Source organism: Lynx canadensis, chromosome B3 (assembly GCF_007474595.2).
Source record: "Lynx canadensis isolate LIC74 chromosome B3, mLynCan4.pri.v2, whole genome shotgun sequence".
NCBI lineage: Eukaryota > Metazoa > Chordata > Mammalia > Carnivora > Felidae > Lynx > Lynx canadensis.
In genome coordinates this window covers 93,542,625-93,564,318 of record NC_044308.2, presented here as the reverse complement: position 1 = coordinate 93,564,318, position 21,694 = coordinate 93,542,625, and the positions used below count along the sequence as shown (strand labels likewise).

At 38.1% G+C, this 21,694-nt stretch overlaps 1 protein-coding gene across 2 annotated transcripts in view; it reads left to right on the top strand.

The window, feature by feature from the left end:
- The first annotated feature begins 1,654 nt into the window (after positions 1 to 1,654).
- Positions 1,655 to 21,694, top strand: part of MIS18BP1 (MIS18 binding protein 1) — a 58,504-nt gene continuing 38,464 nt past the window's right edge. The window contains exons 1-4 of one of the 2 annotated variants that reach the window (XM_030319021.1): positions 1,655 to 2,031; positions 5,704 to 6,338; positions 9,975 to 10,079; positions 10,301 to 10,785. In XM_030319021.1, coding sequence (XP_030174881.1) covers positions 5,798 to 6,338; positions 9,975 to 10,079; positions 10,301 to 10,785 — 1,131 coding nt within the window. In that variant the 5' untranslated portion in view covers positions 1,655 to 2,031; positions 5,704 to 5,797. The remainder of the gene's footprint in view (positions 2,032 to 5,703; positions 6,339 to 9,974; positions 10,080 to 10,300; positions 10,786 to 21,694) is intronic. The other variant, XM_030319022.1, reaches the window with a different exon arrangement.

The window sequence follows — 21,694 nt, the reverse complement described above, 5'->3', positions numbered from 1 at the left end:
GCTCCCACACAGTGTGTGGTTTTCATTCCCTTCCTCCTGTGTCTGTCCCTCGGACCCTAAGTGGGTCTGCATTTGTTTCCATGAATAACAGACTTAAGCCTGGACAGATTGTCCCAGGTGGCTGGCTGTGACTTGGAGAAGCTCTCCCCTCTTGACAGAAACTTAAAGGAGGGCCCAACCAGGGCAGTATGTTGATGTCCCAGTGGACAGATGAACATTGTCCCTTGGCCTGTATGCCTTGTCATCACACTTTGTTACCCACAAACTGTTTTCTCCAGTTTTGTTTGTAAAATCATTAGTCATGCTTATATAAATCCTGTTGCTGTTCACCCTGGAGTCTGGTACGCACTAGCTACTCCTCAAAAGAAAAATGACTAATTAAAAAAATGAAAGTGTATATTTCTGAGAGTCTACTCTTAATATTTCAAGGTTCCTATTCTGGCTGAATGTGTGAGACACGGCCATCTCCATATCAGGCATAAAAACCTTTTATACTTCTATTTCTGATGCTTTGGAATATGAATGCCTATCCCCTCAAAGTCTCTCTGTCACACAAAATGCATTTCATACACTTTCATACATGTCATTTAACAGGTATCTTAAGTGTAGCTTTTCCCAGAAATCTGGTACAAATTCATGTCCAGCCATTTTCTCATTATGCTGCACAGACAGAAACTTCATTTTATCTACGTAAATTTGCTTTCCTCTCCTCGCCGAAACTGGTTTCTTCTCCTTACTTGCATTCATTTGCACGTTTTAAATTATTTCGGATTCTGAATATTGTGTACAAGACTTAGTGGTTACAAGATTTAGACGAGAGGATTGCGAAAGTCACTTTAAAAAATCAATCCTTTATAACCATTTCAGTCCGGTGTTAACGGAGAAATGCGATATACGGTTCTAGGATGCTAAGGAATTTTCTTGGATGAGGCATAAACTCTCCTGTCCCGTTCTGACTTGTTGGGGAGCGGGGCGGAGTTAATGGAGAGAAGATGCAGGATCGGAGCTGGAAGGGGTTTAGGACTGAAAACATTCATTACTCCTCCGGCTCCTACGTCTCCGCCCCCAACACTGAAACAAGGCGCCCTGTAAGATGCTTCCAGCCAGCGAATGCTTCTTGCCAGGGCGCTGAGGCGGAAGATGCACAACACTCCGCGGTGGTTAGAGTACAGAATCACTGGGTGCAACCAATCTAAGGCAGGCTCAGTCTAAGTGACACTGTCACAAACTGCTTTGCAACCTGAGTCGTCAAGATTAAAACTTTTAGGATTCGATAAGATGAGGTTCAAAAAACATCACACTTCTTGGGGAAATAGTTCAGACTAAACATCCCATGGCAAGTTTAACTTTGCGTTCAGTATATTATCCTCTCAAGAACAAAACGTTCTTTCTCGTTCTCAAATATCTGGCAGCCAGGGAGGGCTAAAAGCTCTCCGACGAACTCGGCAAACTGTTCCTTCACACAGGTAAGCAACGCAACGATACACCACGGGCTACCAAACCAGTAGGGTAGAAGAGTGGCCGAGAAAGGCCAAACTTAAAAAACCGCAGTAGCGCCGAAGAACGCAGCCGACGTCTGACGTAAGCCTTCCTGTCGCAGAGCATAACGGGAGGAGCGGCGGAACCCGCTGGTGGCGCGCGCCCTCTGTAAACGAAAAGAATTCTGCGGAAGACTAGAGCGGTGCTCTCGGTTCTCGTGGCAGCTTGGGGTTACCCACCTGTTGTGGAAACAGCACTGCGCACGCGGTGCGGGCCGCCCCCCTCCCCCCCGCGCCAGTTTTCTTGAGTCGCACGGTGACGCCATTACGGAGCGCGCCAATCAGGGCTGGCTGGAGGGCGGGCTCTTCAAATTTGAATTCCGAAACTTGTGTCAGGGAGCCTCGCTGAGGATGTGAGGGTCACCTGTGGCCGGACTACGGAGGGCTGGAGCCGACTTGGGCCAGAGGGCGAGCCCTGGGGCGCCCGGCCCACCCCCACGCGAAGCCAAGCCCGGACTGCCGTCTTCTAGCTCTATCAGGCCCTTCACCCAAGGTATGCACTCCTTGCTCTGCTTCCCTCGCCCCCTGCCATCGGTCCGCCTCTGGCGCTGAGGGTCCCAGCCCATCAACATTCTCGGTCCGCGTAGACTTCTGTAAGTTTTTAGCTTTGGTAGGAGTTTCACGACTACTCACTCATCCGTTGTATACATATTTGTTGCGTGTCTACTGCAGTTATCAAGAGAGTAAACCACTATTCGTTCAGATTCGTTTTGTAAGTGAACGCTGTAGGCCTTTGTTCTAGAATCACTTCTAGCAAGAAAAACTTTACGTTAGAATGATTTGTGTGCGTCACTGCCCTGGGACCCCAAGATCCACAGTGCTATAGAAACAGTTGATCCATCGAGCTCATGTTTTTTTCTGGTTAAATTTCACATTGGTTGCAAACACATGTGGATATTAATAAAATTATTTAGAAAATGGAGGGCCCTTCATCCTCCTCTTCAAAGTTAAACACTGTTTACAATTTAGTATGATTCCAGATATTTCCGCCTATGCTTTCGCTCGTGTGTGTTTACTGAAATGCAATTGTACGTCCTGTTCTGCTTCCTTTTTAATATATCCTAACTATATTCTTTGTCAGTACATATACAGGCATGTATCTTTTTATTGAATATACAGAATTCGGTTGTATGGATGTAGCAGAATTTCATCCCATAGTGGTGAAGATCTAGATTATTTATAATATCTCCGGTAAGTCAGTGAATATCCCTGTATAGTGCTTGTTTAAGAACTTGGGCATGGCAGTCAGACTTAGGTCCTGCTCTGAATCGTCAGTGGAACCTTGGGCACCTGTGCTTTAGTTTCCTCATCTTCAGAACTCTTAAGATTATTTGCTGTAAGGTTATGTAGTGTCTGACATATATGCAGTAAATATCCACTGTTATTACTACTTACATATATTTGAATTCTTACGTAGTAGTTTCTGTAAGAAAAAAATTTAGAAGTGGAATTTCTTGATCAACAGCATGCACACCTGTATTTTGAAATTAATCTTTACCAATCTGCTAAACTTAAGAACTTCCACTGTTTAGTTTGTTTAGTTTCACTTATTAGTGAAATGAAGTGTCATTTGACTCCCTAGGTGGACTTTTGTATTCTTTAGTAATTGCCTTTCGTGCCTTTTGGCCATTTTCTGTGTTGATCATTTTTAAAATTGATTCATTGGTCTCTTTGAATGTTATTTATATTATATGTCAAGTGCTGGGTCCCCCCACCCCCCACCCCAAGTGTTATCATTTGTCAGTTAACTTAAAATTAGTTTCATTTTTCCCACCTCCACCTCCCAGTTTTGGTTGGTGTTCTTTGGGATTTTTGACTCTTTCCATTATAGTAATAATTCAATTACTGCTGCTACCACGACAGTAAATTCCTGGAAAAACTTTTCATGAATTTTGGGAAATTTTGGGAAAAAGAGTAACAGTTACATTCAGAATCATTCATATCCATGATAATAACAGTTGTTTAGCCTTACTTATATATTTATATATGTTGTAAGTGCTCATAGCTAGATTTTCATTTAATGATTTTCCATGCTTGTCTTTATTTCAATAAATAGCAAATTTTTCTTCGTACATCAGCATTTGCCAACATTCAGAGTAAATGACAAAGATCAGATTTTTCAAATAGTTTTAAGCACTTAGTGAAGCACAAGCATAATGTTTTAGAATTCACCTTCCCTTCTCTAGTCCAAAAAGGAACTAACAGTTTCTTGCTAGCAATCTTTTGTTAGGTCAAGTATGTTTGGCCTTCAGGATACTGTTTTCCTCAGCCTAGGAATGCCTGTCACTTGAATTCGCATCTTCTAACATGTGTCTCTTCTATCAGAGTCTGAGCATCATAATCTGTTTTCTCTGTTTTGCTCTTTTTTAACCAGGAGGAGAATGGGGCTTTGAGTGTTTGGCCTCTAACAAGTGATTTGTTTTCTTCTGTATCTGTTCTGCAAAGCTATAGGTCAGAAAATTCTAGGTAATTTTTTTCCCTCTACATCCTCTCTTTTACCAGCCACACTGAAACCACAGACAACTGTTGCCAACTCTTTGGGCTTCTGCTGAGTTGCTATTTATAACATAATGGGAAATAGGGGCTCCTAGGAATCTTCTGTGTCTTTTTTGGAGACGGGGGTGGAATTTGAGGTTTTTCAGAATCTTGACCGCTCATCTCCATGCTATAACATGCTTGAATTGGGAGGGAAGAGGTTGGGCAACATGCAAGAGAGTTATATGCTGGTTCTTTAAGCCTTTCAGTAGGACCGTAGTTATCTGCCTTTAGATGAAAAAACTAATGTGTACGTCTACTACAGATTGGTCCTGTTTTCAGTTCCACTAATTTATTTGTATTTTGTAATTCTGTTGAGCATTTCCTTAGGTTGTGGAGAATTAAGATTTTATAAGCCTGCACATACTTTGCCATTTTTTTTTGTGTGTGTGTGTGTGCACTTGGCTCAATTTATTCACTTTCGATTTTGAGAGTTTAAAGTGAACTGCTAGTAAGTATTTTAACTCCCAGAACAGGATTCTTATCACTCACACATTGCAAACACATGAATCTATGCATTAGTACATATTTACTGAATTAACATTTTGTGGAAGAGTTCACTGATTTTTGTGTCACAGGGCTAGACCCAAGATAGCCTGCTTTGTCAGTTCTTGTTATTGAGGATTATTTCTTTTTTCTCTTAAAAACTGTTGGATAAAATGCTATTTGTATATGAATTTTGATCTTGCATATTTCTCACAGAAGTTACTTAAATAAAGATATTTGAGTCTTTGATATGACTACATTAATATTTTCTGTGGTAGGCTTTTTATGTTTATATGATGTCAAAGACTGGTTAGAATAGTTGTAAATTCAGCAATAGGAGATGCAGTAAGGTGAAATTAGTAAGTTCCAAGCACCTTGTGTGGAAATGTTTATTTACTAAGTATTACAGAATGCAACTGTATGGTTCATCACCTAGAATCTTAATTTCTAGGTGTGGGAAATAAAATGTGTTTATAAAAGCAAACTAAAACAAGTCTAAGACCATGTATGCTCAAGTACATGATTGCCTCTAAAAATTGTAAATAGAATTAACTTTTAAAAATAATGAGTATAATTTACTTTTGATTTGAGGGTATTTCAACTAAAACCTCGTAGTTAAAATGTTCTGCAGCATAACAAAATCAAGATTGGGGATGATTTAACTAAAAAATTGAATGAATTTTTCAGCTTTCATTAAGACATATCATCATAGTTGCTGCCTTAAATTTAAGTGCCTAAAGGGAAAAGTTATGTTTGTGAAATTTAATCCTTTATAGTCTAATATAGTACCATATGCAGATGTAATTTAATGCTTTTTGATGTAAATATTAGATTGGAATCTCCAGGACTTGAGGTTCAAGTATATTTAAAAACCAGGTACTCGATATTCCATTCTTAGTTTTCTTAAGTAGATGATTTGATGAATGCTGCTTTTTTTAGAGAAGTAAATTTAAAGACCAAACTGCTCATCTAAAATAATAATAAAATGAGTCTTTAACAAAAATATAAAACCTTAGATTTGTGAGCTATAGATTATCCAGTGTTGTTATGAACCACTTAAGCCTTAGTATAATATTATTATGGAAAGCAAATAATCTTTTTTGCATCAAAGCATGATAAAGGTTGATTTCACATTGAACTACAGGTTCCTCTGGGCCCCTGCTGAAAGTCTCCTATCCTGAAAATTGTGGTTAAGTGAATTATCTGTTAGAGAAAACTTGTTGCTACTGTTTATCAAGATGATTGCAACACCTTTGAAACATCCAGGAATTCATTTGTCTTCAGAGACATCTTCTCAAAGAAGAAATATGTCTATGCATGCAGTCTTTTTTGACAGCATTCCTGCAGGCACACTTACTCCTGTAAAAGATTTGGCAAAATATCAGAACCCCTCTTTAAAATTGAATGACCATGAAAAGACTCATTTCCTAGAAATGACAAATTTTAATAATAAAAAAATATTTCATTCTACCATGCTAGCAGAGACTACCTCCTCTAACAGCTCTCTTGATATCAGTGTTATAAAGCCCAACAAGGATAGATTAAAAAATAAAGCAAACTATGAATCACCAGGAAAAATATTTCAAAGAATGAAAGAAAAAGTACTGCGTGACAAGCAAGAACAAGCGTCAGGCAACAGTAGTTTGTTGGAACCACTGAAAAGTGAAAAGAAAATTTTCACTCCCAAAGGAGATGAGAAAAGAGTATTGCAGAATACCTGCGTCTGTGAAGAAAAGGAAAACAACAAATCACTCCGATCAGATAACATTTCACCAAGAGGTTAGTTTTATTATGTGTTGGTTGAAAAGCTATAATGTGTTATTTTTATTATGTCTTATACTGTTGTGGGTACTCAGGATATAAGAGTGAACAAAGTGGACAAAAATCCCAGCCCTAACACGTTCACATTCAGGTTGTGGGAGAGACAAATTTAAATTAGTAGTTTTTATGGTACAATAGAAGAGAAGTGCTATGGAAAAAAAAGCAGAGCAAGGATGATGGGGACAGTTGGAGTAGGTTGTAATTTTCCACGTGGTGATCAGGGTATGGTTCAATGAGAGATGACATTTGAACCAAAACATTGAAGTAGGTGATAGATAGATACAGATGGATATCTTGGAGGAATTGGGAAGGATGATCCAGACAAAGTAACAGCTGGTACAAATGCCCTGAAATAGGAGCATTCCTCAAATTCAAGGACCAGTTATGAGATTAGTAAATCATAGAGTGAGTGCATAGAGGTGGGGAAGGGGGGCTAATTAAGGGTCAGATAATGTAGAGTGTTATAGATGAATGTAAGAGTTTGGGCTATTACGTGAGCAAAGAAAGAAATCAGTGGAGGGTTCCAAGCTGATAAGTGACAAGATCTGATTCATTTTAAAACTATCACTCACTGTCAATTTGAAATAGTTACTGTAGTAATCTAGGTGAGAGATGGTGTTAGTTTGGTTTAGGTGGTAGCAGTGAAGATAATACGTGCTTGGATTCTGGGTGTATTTTGAAGGAAGAGCTCATAGGATGTGGAACATAAAAGATATAAAGGGTGGCTGTAGGGTGTTTTCTTGTTGTTTGGTTGGTTCTGGGTGATTTTTTGGTTTTTTGGTTGTTTGTTTGTTTTTTGCCCGAGTAACTGGAAGGATAGAGTGGTTTAACTGAAATGGAATAGACAGGGCAGGGGGCTCTGTAATTACATTTTTGGTATGTTAATTTTGCTATATCTATTAAAAATTGAAGTGTAGATGTGAATTAACACTTTTGAAAAAATTCGTTGGAATTTAGAGAAGTGGTTCAGGTGAGAAAAATACACTTGGGAATTATTAGCACCTAAATGGTATTTAAAGAGATTAAAGGAGATCATCAAGGAGTAAGTGTAAAAAGAGAAACATTCAGTGATGAATCCTGGAGCACCCCAAAATTTGGAATTTCAAATAAAAGATAGTAGTGAAGACCACGAGAAGAAGATGAGGAAGAAGAAAAACCAAGAGTAATACTTTGGAAGCCAAAGGAACAAAATGCTTAAAGGAAGGAGTCTTTGGCTGTATCTAATGCTGCTAATGAGTGAAGTAAGATAAAGGCTGAGATTTGAATGCTGGATTTAGCAACATGAGGGTCATTGGTGGCTTTAATAAGGGGAGTTTGGTGAAGTGATAGGAGCAAAAACATGATTCAAGAGGGTTCAAGAGAGAATGTGAGGGAGAGAAATTGACAGTGGTGAATATAGATAACTCTTAGAAGAGAGCAGAGAAATATGGGCAGTGTGGTTTTAAAATATTGTTTTTAATGTATGATGAAAGAACATTTTTGTATGCTATTGGAAATGATCCAGTAGGGAAGGAAAAACTAAAATTGGTAGTATGACACCCTTGAGTAGTTGAAAGGGAACTGAATCTAAAAGTGGAGATTTTGGCCTTAGCAAGAAACATAAACAGACCATAAATCAAACAAGAAGATAGGCAGTGTTGTATGGAGAAATAATCTGAAGTACACAGTAAAGTCATCAGCTGAGAGTAAGCATGGGAAGCAGGTATTAAAGTTTGAGGAGGTGGAGGTTTGAATAATGCAGGAGAATGGAAGAGTCTAGGCCTAAATTTGATTTCTTGGGTAACATTAAGGACCTGCTTGAAACTTGTGAGCATGAATTTAAATAAGAGCAATAAATACGGTTATGAGTTTTCCTCCAGCCCTATTTAGCTGCACAGATGCTGCTCAGGAGCAGGCAGAGAGTTGGATTTTATCAGGATTGTAATTTTATCAGATAGGATGAAGAGGACAAAGGTGGTATGTAAGGGCACCATGAAATTTAAGTTAGTTATATAGAGAAAAGAGGACCTGAAGGAAATGAGGAAGTATAAAGAAGTGTAGGGTGTTGTTAGGATAGTCGTTGGATTTGAGAGAATAATCTGGAAAGATAGGAAGTGGTCAGAATCTGAGACATTTGAAATTGAGATTTTTAATGAGTTACAGTAATTGATAAATATGTTTTATATGGATTTATCTCATATAATCCTTTCAGCAGACACTATGGGTAGATGCTCATTTAATAGTCTAGGAAATGGGGCTTACAAAAAGGTTATGTCTGCTCTATGTATGACATATGATAAGCGATGGGCTAAGAATTAATACAGGTGTCTATTTGAAAGCCCATGCTGTTTACTGCACAATAGATTGTGGATATACTGTTGTATTTCAAAGACAGTGTTATATTTTAACACAAAAAGAGTTTTCTAAGGGAGCTTAAGATAGAGGTAGGGGAATACACAAAATCTGATTCATACAGTCTTGGAGAAAAGGGAGTAGCAAATGAAATAATGCACATTAAAACATATTTTATTTGTCAAGTGGAACTAGAGAGGAAGAAACAACTCACTGCTTTGAGAATCTGATGACTCTTTCCCCAGAAAATGCACATATATACAAACACAAATTTCGTATGTAATTTCAGAGACTTTTTAGATAGTCTACATGGACTTTGTACTCGAAAATAAATGACCCAGATTCTATAGCATGTTATATCTGATTGAATTACCTGTTTGTCTTTACTACATTGCCTTGCCATTTCTAATAGAATGAGCTAAAGAAATAGAAACTTATCCTTTTATGACACACATCATTATGATAAAAATCTTCGTATTAAGATTTCTAAGACTAAAGCTACATACTTAAGCAAAGTTACCACCAATTTTTTTCAATCATAATATTTGAAATTAAACATATAAAATAAAATAATTGATTTTTTCCTCCAGTTTTAAGTCTATTACCTTCCCCTCTTTATGTAAAAGAAACTAAACCGTCAAGAAATAAAACTTAAATCATCTAGGATGCAAAGTAGAATAAAATGTAAGCAATATTATTAGTCCCTACTTGTCTAGTTGATAAGCCTACCAGATTTTTGCCTTTGAAGGCTTACTAAAGAGATGTCAGAGGGGTATAAATTATGGTTGTGTCTGCTATTGAGTCACAACATTTCAACTTTTAACATATAAGCCACAACTCTTCGGCTGTTCTTTCAGCATTTTAGAAATTTACAGCAACCAGAAGCAGAATCAGAATTTTCAAGACTGGATGGTACTTCGTATATAATCTTAAGATATACCTATCTGATTTGTTGCAGAACCAAAATTGTATTCCAGATCTCTAAGCTTCTAAGTCCAGTAATATATTTTTGTCTAGAGCTGGCAAGTTACAACATTTAGAGTTTAGAAAAAGTTCTTTCTTGGTGTAATGTAGATAGAATGGGATGAAGGCATGAAAAAATAAAATGAGAAATGGAACTCCTATGTTACAGAAGTGTACTATATTGATCTGATCATTATTGAATGTAACTCTTTAAGACTTTAAGAAGGCTTTTTTTTCTTCTCAATGACTAATATAATTCAATTTCCTCTTTCTTTAAAAAAAAAAAAAACTCAACCTCAGTGCAAGAAGTTCCTCTAGAATCATCAAATAGTACTTTCGTTCCGATAAAGCAAAAGATTCAATGTCAGCAGGAAAAGAAAGCACCTCTGCATAATTTAACTTATGGTAAAGTGCTTTTTGTTTTGTTCATTGTATAGTTAAATGTTCTGGATAATTATTCTCCGGCGTAGGCAGTCCATTTCAGAGAAACACTGGGCAGAAGGGTGGAGCATTCCTAACCTGAAGACTTCTTTCGTGTATAAACGGTTTTATATTATTCTATTTCTCTCTTTTAATTTCATTTGATTCTTCTCTAAATTTTGTTTGGCTTTGTATTTTTTTTGCAGAGATTCCATTTCTGAACCAAGAACATGAAAATGTTTCAGCTGCAGGATTCTCAAACAAGACATTACCTAGAACTCAGTTGGATAAACAAATTCTTCACTCAAAGGAGAATACATTTGTAACCACTAAGTCTACAAAGGACACCTTTGTTTTAGAAGGTGTTGATTCTATCATTGAAAAATCCCAAAATACTACTGTTGAGACTCTAAATACTAACTGTGTTCCTGTTAAAAATGATGATCAGTTAATGGTTTCTGATAGTAAACTGGCAACAAAAAGGACTTCACAACAGGAAATTAAGGAAGGAAATGAGAACTCAGTGCCCAGAGAGACCGATCTTCTGGGTTCCATGAATGATACATGTAAAATCGTGCTTGCAACTCCAAGATTTCATATAACAATACCTCAGAAATCAAAAAGAAATGCTTCAAATCATTCTCTTCCAAGTACACCTCAAACTCTTTCAAATGAAGTTAAAGAAATTAAGGTAGGAAAACTGAAGGCCAATGTACATTTGTGTTTTTACCCTCATTCTTCAAGAGCTTGAGCTCCTAAGCTCTCTCATTAACAGTTTCATGTTTCATTATTATTTAGTGTAGAGGCAGGGTGGTCTAGTGAAAAGTGCAGTGGGTTGAAAGTAAGAGAATCCAAGTGTTAAGTTTTAACTTTGCTCTATTATCAGTTGTATCATCTTCAACAGTTTACTTATTCCCTTTGGGGATGAACACTGAGTTCATTTCTTATTTTTTGTTTATTTGTTGTTGTTGTTTTCCTGATTCTTGGGTACTATTAACAGCTATTAAAAGAGAAAGGTATTAGAGGTGCCTGGGTGGCTTAGTTGGTTAAGTGTCCAACTTTGGCTCAGGTCACAATTTTGCGGTTTGTGAGTTCAAGCCCCATGTTGAGCTCTGTGCTGACAGCTCAGAGCCTGGAGCCCATTTCAGAATCTGTGTCTGCCCCTCCCTGCCTCACACTCTGTCTCTCTCTCCTTCAAAAAAATAAACATTATTTTTTTTTTTTAAAAGAAAAGAATTATAGCATCTGAATATTTGAGATTTTTCCTGTTGTAAAGTAATATAGAATGATCATTAAAACACTTTAGGCCATCACACTATGTTATATTAGGATAAATTCTCTGAATGAAGTGGAATGGAAATACAAGTTCAAGGAGAAAGATTCAGTGTTCATTTGTGGTTCTATTTCTAGATTCTGGATTCTGTTCCATTGATCTGAGTGTCTGTTTTTGTGCCAGTACCATACTGTCATGATGATTACAGCTTTGTAACATCACTTGAAGTCCGGGATTGTGATGCCTCCTGCTTTGGTTTTCTTTTTCAAGATTTCTTTGGCTATTCGGGGTGTTTTCTGGTTCCATACAAATTTCAGGATTGTTTGTTTTAGCTCTGTGAAGAATGTTCGTATTACTTTCTTTTTTTTTTTTTTTTTTTTTTTTTTTTTTTTTTTTTTTTTCAACGTTTATTTATTTTTGGGACAGAGAGAGACAGAGCATGAACGGGGGAGGGGCAGAGAGAGAGGGAGACACAGAATCGGAAACAGGCTCCAGGCTCCGAGCCATCAGCCCAGAGCCCGACGTGGGGCTCGAACTCACGGACCGTGAGATCGTGACCTGGCTGAAGTCGGCCGCTTAACCGACTGCGCCACCCAGGCGCCCCTGTTCGTATTACTTTCATAGGGATCATGTTGAATATGTAGATTGCTTTTGGTAGTATCAACATTTTAACAATGTTTGTTCTTCTTATCCAGGAGCGTGGAATATTTTAACATTCTTTTGTGTCTTCAGTTTCTTCATAAACTTTCTATAGTTTTTAGTATAAATTTTTCACCTCTTTGGTTAAGTTTATTCCTAGGTATTTTATGGTTTTTGGTACAATTGTAAATGGGATCGATTCCTTGATTTCTCTTTCTGTTGCTTCATTGTTGGTGTGTAGGAATGCAACCGATTTCTGTGTATTGATTTTATATCCTGCAACTTTCCTGAATTCATGGATCAATCTAGCAGTGTTTTGGTGGAATCTTTTGGGTTTTCCATATAGAGTATCATGTCATCAGTGAAGAGTGAAAAGTTTGACTTCCTCCTGGCTGATTTGGATACCTTTTATTCCTTTGTGTTGTCTGATTGCCGAGGCTAAGACTTCAACTACTACGTTGAATAACAGTGGTGATAGTGGACATCCCTGTCATGTTCCTGACCTTTGGGGGAAAGCTCTCAGTTTTTCCCCATTGAGGATGATATTAGAGGTGGGTCTTTCATATATGGCTTTTATGATCTTGAGGCATGATCCTTCTATCCCTACTTTCTTGAGGATTTTTATCAAGAAAGGGTGCTGTATTTTCTCAAATGCTTTGTCTGCATCTATTGAGAGGATCATGTGGTTCTTGTCCTTTCTTCTATTGATGTGATGTATCAAATTGATTGTTTTATGGATATTGAACCAGCCCTGCATCCATCCCAGGTATAAACCCATTAATCGTGGTGAATAATTCTTTTAATGTATTGTTGGATCCTGTTGGCTACTATCTTGTTGAGGACTTTTGCATCCATGTTAATCAGGGAAATTGGTCTATAGTTCTCTTTTTTAGTGGGGTCTTTGTCTTGTTTTGGAATCAAGGTAATGCTGGCTTCCTAGAAAGAGTTTGGAAATTTTCCTTCCATTTCTTTTTGGAACAGCTTCAAGAGAATAGATGCCAACTCTCCTTTAAATGTTTGGTAGAATTCCCCTGGAAAGCCATCTGGCCCTGGACTGTTGTTTTCTGGGAGATTTTTTATTACTAATTTGACTTCTTTACTGGTTATGGGTCTGTTCAAATTTTCTATTTCTTCCTGTTTCAGTTTTGGGAGTTTATATGTTTCCAGGAATTTGTCCATTTCTTCCAGATTACCCAAAATATTGGCATATAATTGCTCATAATATTCTCTTAATATTGTTTGTATTTCTGCTGTGTTGGTTATGATCTCTCTTCTTTCATTCTTGATTTTATTTATTTGGGTCCTTTTTTCTTTTGATCAGACTGGCTAGGGGTTTATCAATTTTGTTAATTCTTTCAAAGAACTAGTTCCTGGTTTCATTGATCTGTTGTACTGGATTTTTTGTTTGTTTGAATAGCATTGATTTCTGCTGTAATCTTTATTATTTCCTTTCCACTGCTGGTTTTGGGTTTTATTTGCTGTTCTTATACCTCCTTAAGGTGTAAGTTTAGGTTGTGTATCTGAGACCTTTCTTTCTTCTTTAGGAAGCATGGATTGCTATATACTTTCCTCTTACGACTGCCTTTGCTGCGTCCCAGAGTTTTTAGGCTGTGGTGTTATCATTTTCATTGGCTTCCATGTACTTTTTAATTTCCTCTTTAACTTCTTGGCCAGCCCCTCATTCTTTAGTAGGATGTTCTTTAGTGTCCAAGTATTTGTTATCTTTCCAAATTTTTTCTTGTGGTCGATTTTGAGTTTTGTAGTGTTGTGGTCTGAAAATAAGCACCGTATGATCTTGAAATTTTTGTATTTGTTGAGAGCTAATTTGTGACCCAGTATGTCATCTATTCTGGAGAATGTTCCATGTGAACTCGAGAAGATGTGTATTCTGCTGCTTTAGGATGAAATGGTCTGAATATGTCTGTAAAGTCCATCCAGTGCAGTATGTCATTCAAAGCCATTGTTTCCTTATTGATTTTCTGTTTAGATGATCTGTCCATTGCTGTAAGTAAGGTGTTAAAGTTCCCTACTATTATGGTATTACTATCAATGACTTTCTTTATGTTTGTAATTAATTTATTTATATATTTGGGTGCTTTCATGTTTGGAGCATAAATGTTTACAATTGTTAGACCTTCTTGGTGGATAGACCCCTTAATTGTGATATAATGCCTTTCTTCATCTCTCTGTTACAGTCTTTATTTTAAAATGTAGATTGTCTGATATAAGTATGGCTACTCCAACTTTCTTTTGATGACCATTAGCATGATAGGTGGTTCTCCATCCCCTTACTTTCAATCTGAAGGTGTCTTTAGGTCTAAAGTGGGTCTTTTGTAAACAGCATATAGATGGATCTTGTTTTCTTATCCATTCTGTTACCCTGTGTCTTTTGATTGGAGCATTTAGTCCATTGACGTTTAGAGTGGGGACTAAAAGATAGGAATTCATTACCGTTATGTTGTCTGTAGAGTTGGGAGTTTCTAGTGGTGTTCTCTGGTCTTTCTAGTTGTTGTTGCTTTTGGGCTTTTGGTGTTTTGTTTTGTTTCATCTGTTCTCCCCTCAGAGAGTCCCCCTTAAAATTTCTTGCAGGGCTGGTTTAGTGGTCATGAACTCCTTTGGTTTTGGTCTGGGAAACTTTTAATCTCTCCTTCTATTCTGAATGACAGCCTTACTGGGTAAAGAATTCTTGGCTGCATATTTTTTCCGAATCAGCACATTGAATATATCCTGCCACTCCTTTCTGCCTGCTAAGGTTCTGTGGATAGGTCTGCTCTGAACCTGATCTGTCTTCCTTGTAGGTTAAGGACTTTGTTTCCCTTGCTGCTTTCATTATTCTTTCCTTGCCTGAGTATTTTGTGAATTTGACTATGATATGCCTTGTTGATGGTCAGTTTTTGTTGGATCTAATGGGAATTCTCTGTGCTTCCTGGATTTTGATGTCTTGTGTTTCCCCAGGTTAGGAAAATTTTCTGCTATCATGGGCTCACATAACCCTTTTACCCCTTTCTCTCTCTCTCTTCATCTTCTGGAACCCCTGTGATTTTGACGTTATTCCTTTTTAATGAGTCACTGAGTTCTCTAATTCTTATATCATGCTATTTTGCCTTAGTCTCCCTCCTTTTTTCTGTTTCATTATTCTCTATAAGTTTGTCCTCTGTATCACTGACTTGCTCCTCTACTTCCTCCATCCTTGCCACCATGGCATCCATTTAAAAATGCAGCTCAGTTATAGCATTTTTTATTTCATCCTGACTTTGACTTGTTTTAACTCCACAGAATGGGATTCTATGCTATTTTCAACACCAGCTAGTATTCTTATTATCATGATTCTAAATTCTGGTTCAGACATCTTGCTTGTATCTGTGTTGATTTAGTCTCTGGCTGTCATTTCTTTCTGTTCTTCCTTTTGGGGTGAATTCCTTCATTTTGTCATTTTGAAGGAAAAAAAGGAATTAATAAAGTAAAAAAAAATTAATAAAAAACAGCACAAAAAAATCAAATAAATGATGCTAGATCCTAGGTGTGTTTTGGTCTGGTTGTGAAAGAAGCTTGACAGAGAAAAAAGGGAAAGAAAAGGAAAATGGAAAATGTTTGAAAATTTTAAAAAAGGAAAACAATAAACTAGAATAAAATGAAGTGATGAAAGTAAAATAGAATGTAAAAAATTTACAAAAAAGTAAAAAATATAGTAGAAAAAATTTAAGAAAAATCTTTTAAATAAAAATGGAAATTAAAAGTAAATTTTTTCTCTGTGTTAAAGAATAAGAAAAGAAGAAAAAAAATTGAATAGATGGACCAGAAATATAATGAAATACGATTGAAATTACATCCTGTTTCCCCTAGAAGTCAAACTATGAAGCACTGAATAGTCTGTAAACTAAGCAGAAGGAGAGACTTGTGTTCTTCAAGAGCGAGGTTGGCCTAGTTGGGCGGGACTTAGTGTAATGGCTCTGTTCTCTACCAGATGGCGCTGCTTAGCTTACTGGGGTGGATTGTTAGGGAAGATGTAGGCATGTATGTGCATGCATGGGAGGGCTGAAAATGGCATCACCCAGCTACCCAGTCTCTAGTATCAGAACTCTGTGCTCTCCCCTACCGGTAATCAAGCATCCTTCCTTTGCCTCCAGTTTCCATACATTCCTCGCTTCTACAGTGTCTGTGACCATGCCATCAGGCTGCCAGGAGGCACCTCCTCCTAAGTTTTATCATAAGTGGGGCTGTGTTTCTCAACCCCCCCTCACTTCTGAGGGACTGCAGCTTTGACCTCCCTCTCAGACCCTCAGGGGGAGGGTCTTACTGAGCAACGACTGGGTGCAGGCCTGCCCCCAGTTTCATTTGTGAGACTATGCTGCTGCCAATGCCCAGAGACTGTGGCTGGGTGCCAGCTTGCCCCAGAAAAAGTTCTTGTGATCATGTAGCAGCAGCATTTCAGGGATTATGGCAAATCACAACATACATTTGGTATCGGACTTCCCCCTTAACATCCTTCTTCCAACACCAGCAGATGTGGTTGTTCTCCAGGGTCCACTGGGACCTTTGCCTACAGCATCTACCGGATGTTCTCCCAGAGGGGAACTGCCACTCTTTATGTGGCCCGAGGAGCCCTTGGACCTTGCTCTCTGTTCCTGGGGATTTGCCCTTCCCACCAGACCACTGCCAGGTATTGAGCTGCAGAGTTCAGACTCTGTGCTCCCCCTGTTTATAGAGTCTTAGTGGAATTTAAACCTTCTTTCTGCTTTCTTCCTTTTTTTGTTCAGTCCCTTGTGGCTGTTTCCACTCTTCCAGTTACTCTCCAGCTGCTTTCAGGGTGGGGGGTGTTTTTCCTGTACTCTCTCCCTGTCTCTGTCTTTTCTCCACAAGCAAAAACAGCTCCCTGACCTCTGCGGCTTCTCTCTCCCCGAGATCACCTCTCCGTGCTGCTGTGTGCTTGCCGAGTTCTGTGGTTTAGGTTGTACAATTGTTGTGTTAATCCTCAAATCAGTTTCCTACGTGTACAAGATGGTTTAGTGTTGATCTGGCTGCATTTCAGGGATGAGAGATGGAAAAAAACTTCTGTGCTGTTCTACCATCTTGGCCCCTTAGAGATTACTTTAAAATAAAATCTTTAAAAAAAATAAAATAAAATAAAATCTTAAAAAAAATAAATCCTATCTAAATTGAAAGTGTGATATAACAATCATAGTTTTATATTTCAGTGTATTCTTAGAAGTTGCATTATTCGCAAATATTTAGACTTACAATGAAAATTTTTAGATTTTGCTTTAAAAACATGTGAGATGGGTTGAACAAAAAAGTTTGAGGACAACTGTAATGGGAGATCCCACAGCACTAATACTATCATTGCTACAGTGCTGTTTATCTTACTACAAGAAGACCAAGCCTCCCAAGACTCTTATCTCTATACAGTTCTATACATCCCCTAATTCTGACACTATCTCTCACTCATCTCCAGTTATCCAAACATTACATTGTACCCTCTTGAACTCAAGGTATGTCATTAGCAAAATCTTATATTCTCAGTTTTCTGTGAACTTTTCTTAACTTTGCTATAACCAGAATATGACTTCTTAAATGGTGGTTCTTTTTTCTCCCATATCCCACATTGTTGGACCTAGAGATGATATAATATGCCTCTTTTGTTCCTCATTACGGTTTCAGGCCATTTTCCTTCTTTGTCTTTAACAGAAACCCTCCCCTGCCCCAGCTTCTTTGATGTATGTGCTGCAAAACTTTATTGATTCCTGTTCCTCTTTTTGTGGTCATATAAAATACAATATAGTCATGTTGCATGACTATTGAAGTGTTTAATACCTGTTACTTTTTCCTCTGTTACTACTTCTGTCATCAACTCTGGTGACACCAACATCCATATTGATAATCCATCCAGCCTCCTTGAATTCTTTTTTTTTTTTTAATATTTTTAAAGTTTATTTATATGGATAGAGTGAACAGGAGAGGGGCAGAGAGAGGGAGAGAGAGAATTCTAAGCAGGCCCTGCCCTGTCAGCGTGGAACCTGACACAGGGCTCGAACTCATGAACTGTGAAATCATGACCTGAGCTGAAGCCAAGAGTTGGACACCCAATTGAGTGAGCCACCCAGGTGCCCCCAGCCTCCTTAAATTCTTGATCTTAAGCGACCTTTCCCTTATCCACTATTCTAGTCACATCATACCTTGTCTTTGCCAGTACCTGCACCAGATTTTCAGTTTCAAGCATCCTGCTCTCACTAACTCCTATCTTTCTAGACAATTCTACCCCTAGCACTCTTCTTCCCCCACTATCAATACTCCACCTAAGGCATTCTTTAGTCCATCAGCTCTCTCTTGTCCTCATTTCCCTCTTTACCTGACATAAATTCCATGGCCTTATTATTGTAACCATTCTTTTGATTTAACTTTTAGTTCTCTATTGCTTTTCCCTCTGTCCCCTTTTAACAAAGTTGTGACCTTAGTTAAAATTATCTCTTTTTTTTGCTATATACCTATACCTAAGAAGCAGCAGCTGGAACAAAATGCACAACCATACTGACTAGTCTCATTTTAAATTTGACAACAAACCTCAAGTGGACTCTCAATATTGCACATCAGTCCTGCTACACTTCACTTGTCAATCCACCCTATACTCTGACTTTCATAGAATAATATTTCATGCTCTTTCTCTCTTAAGATCTCCAAATCTCTCTCTTCTTCATTCTCAACTTATTGAGAGCCTTATATTCCCATTATTAAATCTGCCAATCTACTTACTGCTTCATCTACATATTCTGCTTTCCCTTCTGTTGTATGAACAATTTGTGCTCCCGTTTCTTTTATTTTTTTTAATTTTTTTTAATGCTTATTTATTTTTAAGAGAGAGAGAGAGTACAAGCAGGGGAAGAACAGAGAGAGAGGGAGACACAGAATCTGAAACAGGCTCCAGGCTTTGAACTGTCAGCACAGAGCCTGATGCAGGGCTCGAACTCAGGAACCATGAGGTCATGACCTGAGCCAAATTCAGACGCTCAACTGACTGAGCCACCCAGGTGCCCCTTGTGCTCCCTTTTCAAGGCCAGTTCATTTCCTCTTACCACCTAAAAGATTTTGTCCCTCTAATTATCCTCTTGTTTCCTCTCTTTTGGATCATTCCATTAGCATAGAGACGTGTTGAAACGTGGCTTCCATTTTATTTTATTTTTTTAAGTTTATTTTAGAGAGAGAGCACAAGCAGGGAAGGAGCAGAGAGAGAAGATAGAGAAAATCCCAAACAGGGTCCTCACTGTCAGTGCCAACCCCGGCATGGGGCTTGAACCCACAAACCATAGGATCATGACCTGAGCTGAGACCAAAGGATGCTTAATTGACTGAGCCACCCAGGTGCCCCATTTTTTTTTTAAGTTTATTTATCTATTTTGAGAGAGAGAGCACAAGCAGGGGAGGGGCAGGGCCTGCATTTAAAAAAAAAACAAAAAACAAAACTAAGCCCACCTTCCTTTTACTCCCTATCCTATTTCATCTACCATCCAATTTTTGTTTGTTTCTGCTTAACTGCAAAACACCTTGAAAGAGTTATATGTATTCACAGTTTTCATTTCTTCTCATTCCCTCTTAAATATGTTCCACTTTGGACATTTATAATCACCACTCCATTAAAGTTGTCCTTTTTAGGCTCACCAGTAATCTCCTTATCACCAAACCCAATGGTTATTATTTCTTACTGTTCCATTGCTTACAAAGGTTTAACACAGTGAATCAAAACATCCTTCTTAAAATGTATCTTTTTTTTTTTAATTCAGGATATTTCACTCTTGATTTTCTATTATCTCACTGGCCATTTTTCTCATTCCCCTTTGCTGCTTCCTCTTGTCACAACCCGTAATGTTGGAATTCCCCAAAATCAGTCCTAGAAACTGACTCTCTAGTATCTATTCACACTTATAAGACTGTATATCCAGTGCTATAGCTTTAAATTCCATTTCTCTGCTGATAGTTTCCAAATACATGTCTCCAGTCCAGAACATTCTCCTGAATCCCACACTCACATATTCAGTTGTCTATATGACTTCTTCATTGAGATCTAATAGGAATCTCAGATTTAATATGATTTGTTCCCCCCCAAAACTTCTCTGTTTTGTTTCAATAGTAGTACATAGTAATACCATTTCCCCAAATACTTAGGTTAAAAATTTTTAGATTTACTTGAGACTCTTGTTTTTCTCTTCTACACCACATCCAAACCTTGAGGAAATCCTGTTGATTCTGCTGTCCTGAATTTGGCCACTTCTCACTATTCAATCACTACTTAGTGGTCCAGAGCACTTAATTTCTTGCATTATATATATATACTAATGGTCTCCCTGCTTCCTCTGTTGCCTCCCTCTCCAGAAAGAAGCCAGAATTTTTATATAGTCCAATTTCTACCTAGTAGCCCCTTAAAATAATAAATCATCTCATTACTCTGCTCCAAATCCTCTAAATTTTCTGTCTTCAAGAGAAAACCCTAAGCCTTTACCATAGTTTACAAGACTCTACATAATTCTGTCCTGGACATGCCTACCCCATGCTCTCTTGATTACTCCTTTCAAGCTACTTTGCCCTCTGTGCTATCTGCTCAGGGCCTTTGTACCTGTTCCCTTTGCCTGGAAGACTCTACTTGGAGATACCCATATGGCTTATTCCTCACTTTATTCATTTCTCTGTTCCAAGACCTTCCATGACTAAGTAAGTATTCCTTATACTTACTATTTTTTTATTTTGAACACGAACAGGGAGAATTTTTATTTTTATTTTTTATATTAAATATAATTTATTGTGAAATTGGTTTCCATACAACATCCAGCGCTCATCCCAACAGGTGCCCTACTCAATGCCCATCACCCATTTCCCCTCTCCCCCACCTCCCATCAACCCTCATTTTGTTCTCAGTATGTAAGAGTCTATTATGGTTTGCCTCCTTCCCTCTCTGTAACGTTTCCCCCCCTTCACCTCCCCCATGGACTTCTGTTAAGTTTCTCAGGATCCACGTAGGAGTGAAAACATACGATACCTTTCTTTCTCTGCCTGACTTACTTCACTTACCATAATACTCTCCAGTTCCATCCCCGTTGCTACAAATGGCCAGATTTTATTCTTTGTCATTGCCAAGTAGTATTCCATTGTATACATAAACCACAATTTCTTTATCCATTCATCAGTTGATGGACATTTAGGCTCTTTCCATAATTTGGCTACCGTTGAAAGTGCTGCTATAAACATTGCAGTACAAGTGCCCCTGCGCATTACCACTCCTGTATCCCTTGGGTAAATTCCTAGCAGTGCTATTGCTGGTCATAGGGTAGATCTATTTTTAATTTTTTTAGGAACTTCCACACTGTCTTCCAGAGCGGCTGCATTAGTTTGCATTCCCACCAACACTGCAAGAAGGTTCCCATTTCCCCACCTCCTCTCCAGCATCAGTAGTCTCCTGATTTGTTCATTTTAGTCACTCTGACAGGAACGAGGTGGTATCTCAGTGTGGTTTTGATTTGTATTTCCCTGATGAGGAATAACATTGAGCATCTTTGCATGTGCCTGTTGGCCGTCTGGATGTCTTCTTTAGAAAAATGTCTAGTCTTGTCTTCTGCCCATTTCTTCACTAGATTATTTGTTTTTCGGGTGTGGAGTTTGGTGAGTTCTTTATAGATTTTGGATACTAGCCCTTTTTTCCGATATG